The following is a 13,059-nucleotide window of genomic DNA, read 5'->3' on the forward strand; positions in this document are numbered from 1 at the left end:
TCACAGTAGGTCGCGTTTTCTGTCATGCATGTACATCCATGACAAATTTATGACAGAATCAAGATAGTCATACCTGTGCTGTCGTAGAAGTGTTCCATGACATTGCCAAAATTATCATCACGGAAGTGTCAACTTCCATGACGATAAATCGCGCGTTACAGAAGTGCTTTCGTCAAGGGTGACCGACACGTGACATCCACCGTAACGGCACGCCGTTAAGCTATCGGGTAGGGTTTTGGATCCTATAACCCGTTAACAGCCCCGACCAATGGGAAATTTCCACGTGTAAAATTCTTATTGGCCGGACGAAACACGTGTCAGCTCGTCAGTGGGTCAGATAGGCGCCTATGATACGTCGACACGTGGAACGGCCCAACAGAGGCCCATTCCTGTGAAAAGGCCGGCCCGTTTGACTTGGCCAAAAGGTGGCGGGCCGGCCCATGGAAAGCCTGTTAACAGCCTGTTCGCATATAGCCCATTTACAGCCCGCTAACCCAAGGCCCATTACGCCCTATTCGAATTAGGCCCAGTAGCGTCATCTGGGCCATCCACTATGATTCCAGCCCGTTTTCACTTCTGGCCCATGTATGGCCCATGACGTCTTTCGGCCCATATGAGGCCATATGTAACTCTTGGCGTATTAACGGCCCGTGGTGAAACTGGCTCGTAATGAACAGTGTATCACTTTACACTCATTAACAGCCCGTGGTGAAACTGGCCCGTAATGAACAGTGTATCACTTTACACCCATTAACGGCCCGTGGTGAAACTGGCCCATAATGAACAGTGTATCACTTTATACCCATTAATGGCCCGTTATTCCGTTGGGCCGTTTCCAGCCAATGTTATCTTTCGGCCTTCTCAGAGCCCATTTATTCTTGGGCTCATTTCCAGCATTCGTTTACTTATGGCCCGTTACTGTCATTTTCTGCTTGTGGGCCAAATTCAGCCCGTGGTTACAGTCGGCCTGTTTGTGGTCCGTTAATATGTTGGGCCGATTTCATAGCATCATCAAATACGGCCTATTAATGATGGCCCGTTATGGTCGGCCCATGAACGGACGATTCCAACTCTAGCCCGTTTGCCGTAATAATGCGGTCTGTTTGGCCCATGTTTGGCCAATCGATTATACGGCCCGTATAAGGCCCATTGATAATATGGCCCGTAGAAGCCCCATTGTTTCTACGGCCCGTAGAAGGCCCATTGTTTCTACGGCCCGTAGAAGGCCCACTATTTCTACGGCTAGCTAGTAGGAGGCCCAGTGTCACTACAGTAAATATTAGCCCATGGTTATTGCGGCCTAGTTTTAAAAAATAGGTTATTGCAGCCACTAGCTAACCGCAGAAAAAGAACTGTAATGACTAGAAGCAAACAAATAAACAGGACTACAACGAAATAAATAAGCAAGCAACTAACTCTAGGCTATCACGGCTATTACACATATTACACCCACTGGGCATCAAAGTTCGCCACCAGTGCAAATATAGGGAACAAAGCAGCATATCAAATACACTGGTTGTCAAAGTTGGCGACCAGCGCAAATAAACGCCGCAGCAAAACAAATCTAGAACTGAAACCACTTCAGAAGATCTCAAGAAACAATATCCTGGGTACCCATAATGCTGGCAAGATGCTTAGCAAGCTTATTAACTTTCTCTTGTTTGGCGCTTAAATCCTCCAGCGCTTGCTGTTGCACCAGAAAATATGCATCTGAATTCTGCAGAGACTACCTCAGTCCTTCAGCTTCCTATCGCAGCACATCTGATCGATATCTTTCAACTTGAAGTTGAGACTCAAGAAGACGAATTGATTCAGGCAGCGAGTTCGAAGAGCTTGTGCCAGCAGTAGTGGCCAGTAACTCGAACACTACATCAAGACGGGACTTTTGGGTTCCCTCACTGTCGTTAAGATAATTTTTATCGGCTTTCTTGGAGACCAACAGGGATGTCTCACTATCTTGAACCTTATCTGCATTACTTCCTTTACCATTGGATAACGGTGTACTGTTCTCCAATATTTTGTCCGCATTCTAAAAGAGAAACAAGCAGACACATCACATGTTTACCATGTTGTATATGAAACTCATTTTGGTAAATGAGTTCAGTAGTAAAGTGGACAGGATAACAGCATGAAACAAACATATATCTATGTACCATGGTCACTTTATGGTCTATATCATTCTAGTTTTTGTTGCCAAATCAAGATAGAGACACAGTTCAAATAATATTTGTTTAAGACAAAGCAGAATAGACAGAATATAAGTATGGATAACTATAGAGCAATAACAACACTTGTAATGTGCATGACATGAGAACATAACTGTTTATTCAATTGAGGCGGCCAAGTGGGAGGCGCGCGCCCCCCCAAGCCCAATCTGAATTTGGGGGGGGGGGGGCTTTCCTTCTCTCCTTCTCCCTCTTCCTTCTTCTCCTACTCCAACTAGGGAAGCGGGGACCTACTTCTACTAGGAGTAGAAATCCCCCTTGGGGCGTGCCATAGAGAGGGCTGGCCCTCCCCTCCTCCAATCCTTTATATACGGGGGAGGGGGCACCCCATAGACATAGATGTCAACAGTTGTTTTAGCCGTGTGCGGTGCCCCCCTCCACAGATTTCCACCTCGGTCATATCGTTGTAGTGCTTAGGCGAAGCCCTACGTCGGTAACTTCATCATCACCGTCATCACGCCGTCGTGCTGACGAAACTCTCCCTAGGCCTCAGCTGGATCAAGAGTACGAGGGATGTCACCGAGCTAAACGTGTGCAGATCACAGAGGTGCCGTGCATTCGGTACTTGATCGGTTGGATCGCGAAGACATTCGACTACATCAACCGCGTTACTTAACGTTTCCGCTTTCGGTCTACGAGGGTACGTGGACACACTCTCCTGCTCGTTGCTATGCATCACATAGATAGATCTTGCGTGATCGTAGGTAAATTTTTTAAAATACTACGTTCTCCAACACTCTGTTCCACCAATTCGAGCGACAGAAATAGAGATGCTGCTGAGTAGTTAACACTTGGTATATAAAGCCAGCAACTCTTCCTTCTTGTGCGTCATGGTGCCGTCTATCATCGAGAACCATCCACAGAGAGCATATTGACTACATCGGGATGCGATGGAGCCCGTCACGAAGGAGGATATCATGGAGCTGCTCAAGCATCTCAGGGTGGAGTTCAAGGAGGACATCAAGACCTCAGTCGTAGCAGATTTCGGCCACTAGAAGCCGATGATCAATGCACATATCACCCAAAATATTTTTGGAACTTTCCAAAACAATTTATGTGCTCATTCTCTCATTTCTCTAGTGATCTGTACGTGTAGCTAGTGTCTGCTTTGTGGTTTTGAAGTACTAACAACAAAATGGTTAAGGGACTAATGTATTTGTGAGTGTACACGGGAGAATAGTCCCTAAAGATTTGGTTTAACCATCAAATATAACCCATAAAATGCATGGAATACATAGAGAAATTGGTGTACCCTTAATGAAATATTCCAAATAATTGGAAAATCAAGACTTTGTCTTCTAATAGTTCCTTTTCTTCTTAACTGAGTCATGGCGAACACCGTATTATTAACGGGGTCTAGGTGATACACCATATTGTTAACGAGTCATAGGGAACCTATCCTATTTCTTCGAGTGAAGACTTATAAAATCTCATGCAATAGAGTTTATTTTCTTCAGCTTCAGAGATGAAGTTCTTTGAGACGCTATTGACAATGTCCTCACTAAGCAGTTAGGAAACTGCCAGTGTGGTTTTTCTACCGTGACGAAATTGATAGTTTGAACGTTTGGAACGTTCCTGAGAGAGTGCTAGTTGGCAGGTGTATCTGACCCTATCAATGGTCAGATTGAAAGGGCCTTATTGGTCATTTTTGGGTTGCGGCCGGGCTATAAATATCTATCCCCGAACATCATTTGGTGGTTAGCTGTTCCGAGTTATTGCATGACAAGTGTCATCTAGAAAATTCCATCCTATGGAGAACCTGATCGAATACTAAGTGAGGAAAACCCCAAACACCTAGAGCCGAAGTGATTTAACATTACTGAAGATTGTGTCCTGTCTGAATTGAAGAATTATTACCATTGAATATTGTGATCTTCTAAGAGGTTAAGCATTATGTTCGTAGCATCCAAGAATCAATTATTGATTGCCGGGGAACGAGTTTGTGAAGGTTTCTGAAGTCTTCCTTGGAAATTTACCACGAGTGATTGGGAAAGGTCTAAGTGATCTTAGATCAAGGAGAATAAGGTGAAGACTTTGTCTTCTGAATTAAATCTCAGCCTCTTCAATCGGACGTAGAGTTGTCACATCAAGTCGAGCTCGTCAGTAGCAAGACAATATCTGTTTTTAGTCCTCAGCACACCCACGCATAAACTGTTCACCAAAATACAATTCATATATCTGTGCCACTACAAGGCAATGGGATACAATGACAAATAAAATGTAATTTCAATGAAGTTATCTAATTCTAAAGGAATAAAAGAGGCTACGATATAGCATATACATCATAGCCGCGGCCGCCCCCTTATTTGGCATTACAATTAATTAGGATTTCCTCATGTCAATAAGGAATCTTTATTGTCGATCGATGCCATCACTAGCAATTTTCTTGCTTCTTAGTTGTCATCGATATGCATGATTGATATTGCAAATTCTTGTCCAATAACAACTCTGCCAGAGAATATACTATGCTCTATAAGTTTCCAATCATAAGAAATCACAACATTAATGAAAATATTTGCGCATATATTAAATATGTGGTTACTATATATACTAGATGATACACCGCATGTTCTTACGGAAATATTTTGCAACATATTTCAATGTGATTCATTGTATGAAACACGAACATTTGAAGTAATAACTTAAAAATCTAAAACTAAAAATACAAATAATTTATTATGTTTCATTACTATATAAATGTTTAATATATATATATATATATATATATATATATATATATATATATATATACCACAATAGAATGAAAATTCTCATGTATGTTTGCATGCTGAGATGGGTCACTTTTTTCATGCATATCATGATGAAGTGGCATGCTTGCATGTTGGGAGAGATATGGTAGTGTAGTTGGGCCTTTTCTCATGGATGTTCTGCCATGATGTGGCATGCTTGCATGTTCAGAGAAAGAGGGCTAGCTATTTAGGTATAGAAGATAGAAGATAAATGTTTGGGAATCAAAACTTTGTTAAAAATACATGATACTCCTCCGGTTTCTAAATGTAACATCTTTTAAGATTTCAATGTGGACTACATGCCGATGTATGTAGACATATTTTAGAGTGTAGGTTTACTTATTTTGCTCCGAATGTGGTCCATATTGGAATCACTAATAGGGCTTATATTTAGGAATGGAGGGAGTATGATGTTTGGCAAGCTTGGTTGCTGGCTGTCAGCTATTTAATTAGCTTCAATTATATCATTGCTTCCACATACAAGGCATGTGGCAAGGAAGCAATTAATATATGCTCTTACGTGGTAAAAAGGTATTAAAAATGCTAGCTAGGACCCGTACCTTCGTGAACCCACCAAACAACACACAAGACTGAACACGTCCCAAATCATCACTTCCACTCCACATGCCACCGCCAATGTTAACAATTCTCTCCAACCTGAGGTGGAGGAAAATGGTTAGACAATTGAGACAATACAAAAGATGTGAGAAATGTATGCATGTATGCCTGAAAAGTAGGCACCCTATTTGTGAACATTTAATTATCAGTGAAATCCAATACATCTATATTTTTTTATCTAAAGGGAGTATATTGATCCATTTAATTCACAATCTGATAATAAATTACCGGAAATCAGTTGAGCTCCACACATGAACAATGTGAGTTTTTGATCCTGTAATCAGATACGGAGCATCTGGAAGGGAAACGACAGATGTAACTGGAGACATAGTTTCCAGTGTATGAATGCAGGACTTGTTCTGCAAGTCCCATATCTGATTTGATAAAAATAGTATGAGTTATAAGCATTAGCAATGTTATGTGGGATACGCTACATTACGAGTGTGGGGTTCAATGAAAACGGGCATATATGTATATATACTTTACCTTGGCAGTACAATCATCAGAACCAGTGATCAAATACTGTCGACCATCACGTGTGAAAAAATCAAGGCAGTTCACACCCTTGGAATGCCCAGGGAGATCATATTCTTGGCGACCGGAATCAAGGCTCCAAATCTGAACATCAACCAGATATATAGGAGTTGAGGTCTATTAGTAAACCACGTCTTACGTCAAATCTTAGAGAGAAAAGGAGAATGCCGTGTCAGACTGTTGGCGTCATGTGGGTTAAACCACCTCTGCATTTGCACCATACGCCGCACTCGCGAAACTGTTGGCGTCATGTGGGTTAAATGCAACTTCATTTGCGACATAGTCAAAATCGTGTGCGCACTGCCAGCCCTTGTCCCAGTCCCAAAGCGTCATGCCCCACCCTGATGAAAACACATAGCGCTTGCTTGAATGAACGGCTAGTGAATCAAAGCTGCTTGCACTGAAACTCGTGGTCTTTTGCGGTTCTGTTACAAAGTCGCAGTGGTACACATGGACGAAGCCATCAGATGTCCCAGCCAGCACCCACTGCTTCCTTGCAACAAATTTAATAGCCTCTGCAGTGAAACCAATTTATTAGGAATGCATCTCAATGGCTTTATACGTACATGATAGTATCCCGATGCGGAAAAAAGAAGTCTTTTTTTTACGCTATCAAAAAGAATGCTTAGTGAGAAAGGAGTTGGCCGGAAAGAATGCCTATAGGCTCTTGCTCTGAGACTTCAAATGAGTCCATTGGTTCCTGCAGCCCAGTAAATGCAAACGACAATGTTAGTTCGATGCCTTCAAAAACGTCATACATTTTCATTTGCCAACATACTACAAATTTGTTTTCTCAGATGATTGTTGCCTACATTGTCCCAGCTTGATAGAGCCGTTTTTTTTTGTGATGACCAGTTAAATTTGCTCACCCCAGCCTACAGTACATAATCGAAATTGAGAACTACAATTATTGATAGAAGACATCAACTTGCCTGCGTCTGATAGTTCCAAGTGTGAATGTTTCCTTTCGAATCACCTGCTATAATCCTGTGTAACAACTAATATGGATATTATGTATATTGTAGAGGATAATGGCATCCTACACATTCACTTGAACATATTAACTGGAAGAAATATGTTATATATATTAACTCACCATGGCTCTGTTGGATGAGCATCCAGGGAACATATCAAGTCAATAATATACATCCCTGCTGTGATCTGATCCAACAAAACACCTAGTCAACAATAATTCAAATTAAGTTGCACAAACGATCTATGTATATATGAAAGAGAAAAGAAACCATGGTACCTTTATTATTGGCCGTATTGGAGACTGGGGTTGCTTCCCTGTTGACCGCTTCTACCTCCTCCTAACCCATCCCTCCAGCACACTAACCTCCACTCTCTCACTCTCTCTCTCTCCTTGCTCAGGTCTTGCTTCCAACGGCAAGAAGCCAAGCCCTGGACCCTGGTCTCACTCTGCTCCCTTAGGCACATCTTCCAAGCATGCCTATCACACCGGAGATGCTCTGTTATCACCGTCAATGCTGTCGTGTGCACTACGTTACGTCCACCATGCGCTGGGAATCCGCCTATATAAGGCACCACGAGACTCACACTTCTGCCCTCATCTCTCCTCCGCTATCATCCTCCCCCAACCTCCCATTGTTCTTCTTTACCTTGTATTCCTCCTCTCCGATGATTAAATCTAAGGACCTTCAAAAGAAAAATTCGTCGCCTCTAGTAATTCCTTGGCAAATTCATCTCACCGCTAACCTCTAGTCCTTCCTCGTGACCGACTCCCCTCCCACTACTTACAGGGAATTATAGTCACCGATGAGACCCCACATCGGAGATTTTTCTCTGTACATACCTTACATAGCACTGCAAAACCACCTCCGTCAATTTCCTGCTTATCAGCGAAATCATTTGTAATTTCTGCCAAAATTGATAATGGCTGGGCCTTGGGCTCCGATGCTTCATCAAGTAGCATGCTCTCCAGGTCACTTCTTGTGGTACTAGGTTCGTGATCCATTAGTACCCAGCTATGAAAATACACCCCAGTTGTCCTAGCTTTAAGAAAAAGCAAACTGATTAGGAGATTATTATGTGGCCAGTAGCTAGAACAAACTCGATTCCCCGTTCAGACATATGTACAGAAGAGAGATCATCTTCCATTATGCAAATAGCTTCAAAAACTTTGATGTCTAACATAAACATAATCCATAAATATCCTAGCTCTTATTTACTGGACAAAGAAGGTAGGCAACTAACATGTTGGCAGCAAACTGATAGCAAATAAGCATGCATGAAGCTGCGGTATGATGAAACAGAGCATCATCCTAAACATAGTTAATCAATAAAAAGATGTACTCCCTCCGTTCGGAATTACTTGTCGCAGAAATGGATGTATCTAGACGTATTTTAGTTCTAGATACATCCATTTCCGAGACAAGTAATTCCGAACGGAGGGAGTATAAAGGAAAATCATCAATGGAGCTCACCTGTAGAGAAGCCCTGCAGCCGCCTAGTCTTGTGAAGCTTATATTATGAGGGAGGGGATGTGGTATATCATAGCAGAGAGGTACTGTATTGAGATCTAGATCTGCATCCAAATATGATTAAATTACTCGCTTTGACGGAGATAGTTTAGCTAATCTGGCTGGATGCATCTTTAACTAAGAAATAATTGAGCTGACTTTCGGATGTGTTCATCGACCGGGTCGGAGGCTGCACTCATTTTCCAAAAAAGAAATTTGAGTTGACTCTAGACATGTGTGATGAATGTGTAATGAAAGCTGCGTTGCCATATATGTACAGCTAACTAATTATAGTCTGACTCTAGTCTAGACATGTAATGAATGTGTAATGACAGCTGCAACCCAATATACATACTGCTAATTATAGTCGATTTTACAATCTAGACATGTGAAAGCATAATGCTAGCAGCATATTCTAGTCATATGCATACGCATAAGGATAAGCACCAAAGGTTCACATTTTAGCTCTTGGTGACTACACAAGTCAAGACATTATTGTTTAAAGAACGAGCACAGCAAGTCAGCGACTAAGCACTTTCTCTTTATTTTATATACATGTACATTATTCCACGCTTCATTCATCTAATTATATGGATCTGGGCACGATGCCCCTTGGGTTGCTACATTTAAGATGCCGACCAATTGCCCTCTGATTTTTGAGAAAAACTTGCATCTATTCATCATATATACCAAGGCCAACTGCCCCTTCAATTTTTTTAGGAAGAAGGATTAACCCCAGCCTCTACACCAGAGTGATGCATGAAGCCCCTTTCTTAAGACAAGTGACCGAAGTGTCTGTGATCCAAAACAAGCTTAGACGGAGTTGAATAAAAAAGTAGAAAATGCCACAACCGGTGAAAATAGAATGAGATGACTAAACACCTATCCTATTGCTGGACCGCCATCAAAAACTGATTGTAGATATTCCGAGCTACCATCTTTCATCGGGCAGACCTAGTAACCAAAGGCTCCCGTCTTCCACATAAGTGAGCAATGACCACATACGGATCTAAGCAGTGGCCCTTTAGATAACCTGCAAAAAATTTATACGAGTTTGTCCGTTAAAAACCATGTCATTTCTAAAGTTCCATATAATCCAAAGTAATGCACATACTCCTATCCGAATATGCCTCGCAATATTTGTCTCTACTCCATTTAGTCATGTCCCAAATAATGTGTGAATACTATTTGGAGTAGAAAGGTTATATGAACTGAGCGCCATAAAGTTTGGCCAACGGACAATCGAGAAGAGATGTTTGATTGTTTCATCTTGATCACAAAAGCTACATCTTTGATTACCCTCCCTATTATGTTTTGCCAAGTTATACTTAGTCAGAACCACCTCCTTGTGAACAAACCACATGAAGACTTCGATTCTTAATGGGACCTTGATCTTCCAAATATGTAGCGATTTCGGAATGGGACCAGAATCAATTAGGTCCAAATACATAGATTTCGTTGAAAAAATCCATTTGTAGTTAATTTCCAGTGAATACTATCAGACACATCAGAGAGGTTCACATCCATCAACCTTCTGACGAGGTGTAGCCATGCTTCCCATTGGTAACCTACCAAAGATCTCCAGAATTAAATATTTAGACGGTTGGACTATAACACTATAGCAACATAAGCCTCCTTACGTTGTACAATGTTATAGAGAGATGGATACTGTTTTGGCAAAGGCATTTTCCCTAACCACATATCCTCCCAGAATCTGGTCGAATTACCGTCTCTAATGGTGAATTTCATTCTATAGAAGAAAGCTACTTTCGTTGTCATCAAGCCCTTCGAAAACAGTGAATCATTGGGTCTCACGGTAACCTGGGCCAGGGTCTTAGATTGTAAGTACTTATTACGTAAAATTTGTACTCACGTGTCTTTGGTCTCCACAGAAAGTCTGTACATCTATTTACTGAGCAGACATCTGTTCTTTACCTATAAATTCTCAACCCCAAGACCACCCTGGTCCTTCGACCTACAAATGATGTCCCATTTAGTAAGCATGCACTTCTTATTTATTTCATCACTCTGCCAAAAAAATTGAGATCGATAGAAGTCCAGTCTTTTTCATACCCCGACATGTACCTCAAAGAAGGACAAGAGTAACATTGGCATACTCGTGAGCACTGAGTTTATTAGTATTAGCCGACCTCCGTATGACATAAGCTTGCCCTTCCAGCTCCTCAGTTTCTTTTCAAATCGATCTTCAATAAACATCCACTCCTTGTTAGATAACTTGAGATGGTGAATTGTTATGCCTAGATAACTAAACGGTAGGGTACCCATTACACATCCAAACAGTTGGTTATAGGCATCACTACTGCGGGAATGCCTAGTAGTGGCGGGCGCCAAATGGCCAGCCATGGCGGGCCAGGCTCTCAGGGGAGCCCGCCTCTGTTAGAGCCTATCCAGTGGCGGGCGGTCCTACTTGCCTGCCATTGATATATGTTATCAGTTCTGGCGGGTTGTACCTGACACCCGCCACAACTACCTCTTCAGCCTCCAGCCATTGCAACAACTGATACACATTACAGGATACAAGAAACCACATTACAACATACAACTAATGTAAGCAATCATACACATTATGATTAACACAGCAATAATCTAAACTTCATACAAATAGATGTACACATTAGTGTACAAAAACTCATGTCGCATCATTCATACATACACATACATGCAAGACCTCATGATAATAATAATAATAATACCATAATGACAATGAGCTGGATAAAGATAATCAAATTATTTACTCGTCCACTTGTCCACACGGTCTTGCATACTTCATAGTTGTTTTTCTCTTTGCGGACATACACTAGTAGAAAACGGGCCTTTTGTCCCGGTTCCTGAACCGGGACTAAAGGGTCGTTACTAATGCCCTGACCCTTTAGTCCCGGTTCTAACCAGAACCGGGACAGATGGGCCTCCACGTGGCCTGCGCGCTGAGCCCAGGCAGGAGGGCCTTTGGTCCCGGTTGGTGGCACCAACCGGGACCAATAGGCATTCACGCGTCAGCATTTCCGTGGCTGGGGTTTTTGTTTTTTTTGAAAGGGGGGGGGGTTTGGGGGTTTTGGGGGGTTAATTTAGGTATTTCATATATTGTGTTAGATAGCTAATTAATAGAGAGAAGTGTCCTCTCTTATGTCTGTGCTTGGTCGATGCTGCGTACTATACATACGTATAGAGAGGACTAGACACGCTAGCTAGCTAGTAAGCAAACGAAGGAAACAGAAGATCGTCATGAACATATATGCATACAGAGAGAAGTGATATCGACCACCTCTCCTTCTCCGAGAGATTGGTCGAACAACAAGTTCTCGTATATCTATCGGACACTACCGGCTACATATATACAATAATTATCTCTTACAAATATAATCTCCTAAATTACGGACGCATGGTCCACATAGTATTCTCCGTTTTCAGCGATCACGTTGTCAAGAAAGAATGCCGCCAATTCCTTTTGAATTTCTCGCATGCGATCTGGTGCTAGGAGTTCATTCCGCATCCGAAACATCTAATTTGAAGAAAGGGGTCAATACATATATATATGAATGAATGAAACTCAACACAAATAATGGTAATAAAATAAAATTGTGAATATTGTTATTTACGCACTTCATATTGTTCGTCAGAGTACCCGTCCCGCTCACAGGTCGTGTGGCGGATGGACTCGCAGACGTAGTATCCACAGAAATCATTCCCTTGTTCCTGCCACAACCACTTTACAAGAAACAGAGGTCAATCAAACTGATAAGCAAGAATGCCAAATGGTATTGATGAAATTAGCGCTTGAATCACTAGGAGATGCGCGGAACATGCTACTATAGTACTTACTTTCGGGTGTCTAAATTGCAGCTCCTTCGGCAGTCCCGGAGCTTTTCTGGTGAGTTTTCTCCAAACCCTGCCAGACAAAGAAAACAATTACTTGATATCAGGAAATGAACAAAGTTGCTGATATGGTGGATAATGATCGATTTAACTTACTTCTTGAGGATTTCAGTCATGTCCGCATACTCCTGCGGATCTTTTCGTTTAGAGTCCAAGACAGTTACTACTCCCTGCTCAAGCCTAATCTCTAGGAGAATATAGTGGTACCTGCGCACGCATGCATAACTCATCAATTACATTACTATAACCTGGACTAATATATAAGGGAAACCGAATATGCACAAGACAGTAACACTCACTTGAAGTTGTAAGGAAAGAGTATTATATCTTTGTTTTCATTTGTTTTGAATGATCGTAGCAAGTTGGCCTCGGTATCTTCGGGACGATGTTCAACCTCAGTTGCATCTATGAGATATGTGTTAACGAACCCAATATCACCGATTTGTCTTTTCTTCAATTCGGCGATCTTCAATCTGCATAATATAGTGAGGATAATTATAAATACATGCAATGAAAGAGCTGAGCTATATAGAGAGACTTAATGACAGAAGTAGT

At 41.7% G+C, this 13,059-nt stretch overlaps 1 protein-coding gene across 7 annotated transcripts; it reads right to left on the reverse strand.

Moving 5' to 3' along the window:
* Positions 1-4,238: 4,238 nt before the first annotated feature.
* LOC125524709 (uncharacterized) lies at positions 4,239-8,687 on the reverse strand. 7 transcript variants are annotated; one of them, XM_087534935.1, is made up of 10 exons: positions 8,575-8,687; positions 7,380-8,143; positions 7,224-7,288; positions 7,060-7,114; positions 6,785-6,827; positions 6,332-6,642; positions 6,080-6,211; positions 5,822-5,967; positions 5,536-5,632; positions 4,380-4,695 (listed from the first exon to the last, which is right to left on the reverse strand). In XM_087534935.1, exons 3-10 carry the CDS (start codon positions 7,274-7,276, stop codon positions 4,600-4,602), a joined length of 933 nt encoding a protein of 310 aa, XP_087391061.1. In that variant the 5' UTR covers positions 7,277-7,288; positions 7,380-8,143; positions 8,575-8,687; the 3' UTR covers positions 4,380-4,599. The 7 variants fall into 7 exon arrangements, with proteins under 7 accessions (XP_087391067.1, XP_087391061.1, XP_087391065.1 ...); XM_087534939.1 differs by having other exon boundaries at positions 7,380-8,139; positions 8,575-8,676; XM_087534938.1 differs by lacking the exon at positions 8,575-8,687 and adding an exon at positions 8,345-8,506 and having other exon boundaries at positions 7,380-8,139.
* Positions 8,688-13,059: the final 4,372 nt, after the last annotated feature.

The sequence above is a fragment of the Triticum urartu genome, chromosome 7A (assembly GCF_056163025.1).
Source record: "Triticum urartu cultivar PI428250 chromosome 7A, HENAU_Tu73, whole genome shotgun sequence".
Lineage (NCBI taxonomy): Eukaryota > Viridiplantae > Streptophyta > Magnoliopsida > Poales > Poaceae > Triticum > Triticum urartu.

What these genes read in the sequence shown, in the direction of transcription:
- LOC125524709 (XM_087534935.1), bottom strand. Translation starts at nt 7,276, where the DNA reads ATGTATATTATTGACTTGATATGTTCCCTGGATGCTCATCCAACAGAG. An exon ending in GCTCATCCAACAGAGCCATG is followed by an intron (nt 7,115 to 7,223) that starts GTGAGTTAATAT and finishes GTTGTTACACAG; the next exon opens with GATTATAGCAGGTGATTCGA. An exon ending in CTCAGAGCAAGAGCCTATAG is followed by an intron (nt 6,643 to 6,784) that starts GCATTCTTTCCG and finishes GTTTCACTGCAG; the next exon opens with AGGCTATTAAATTTGTTGCA.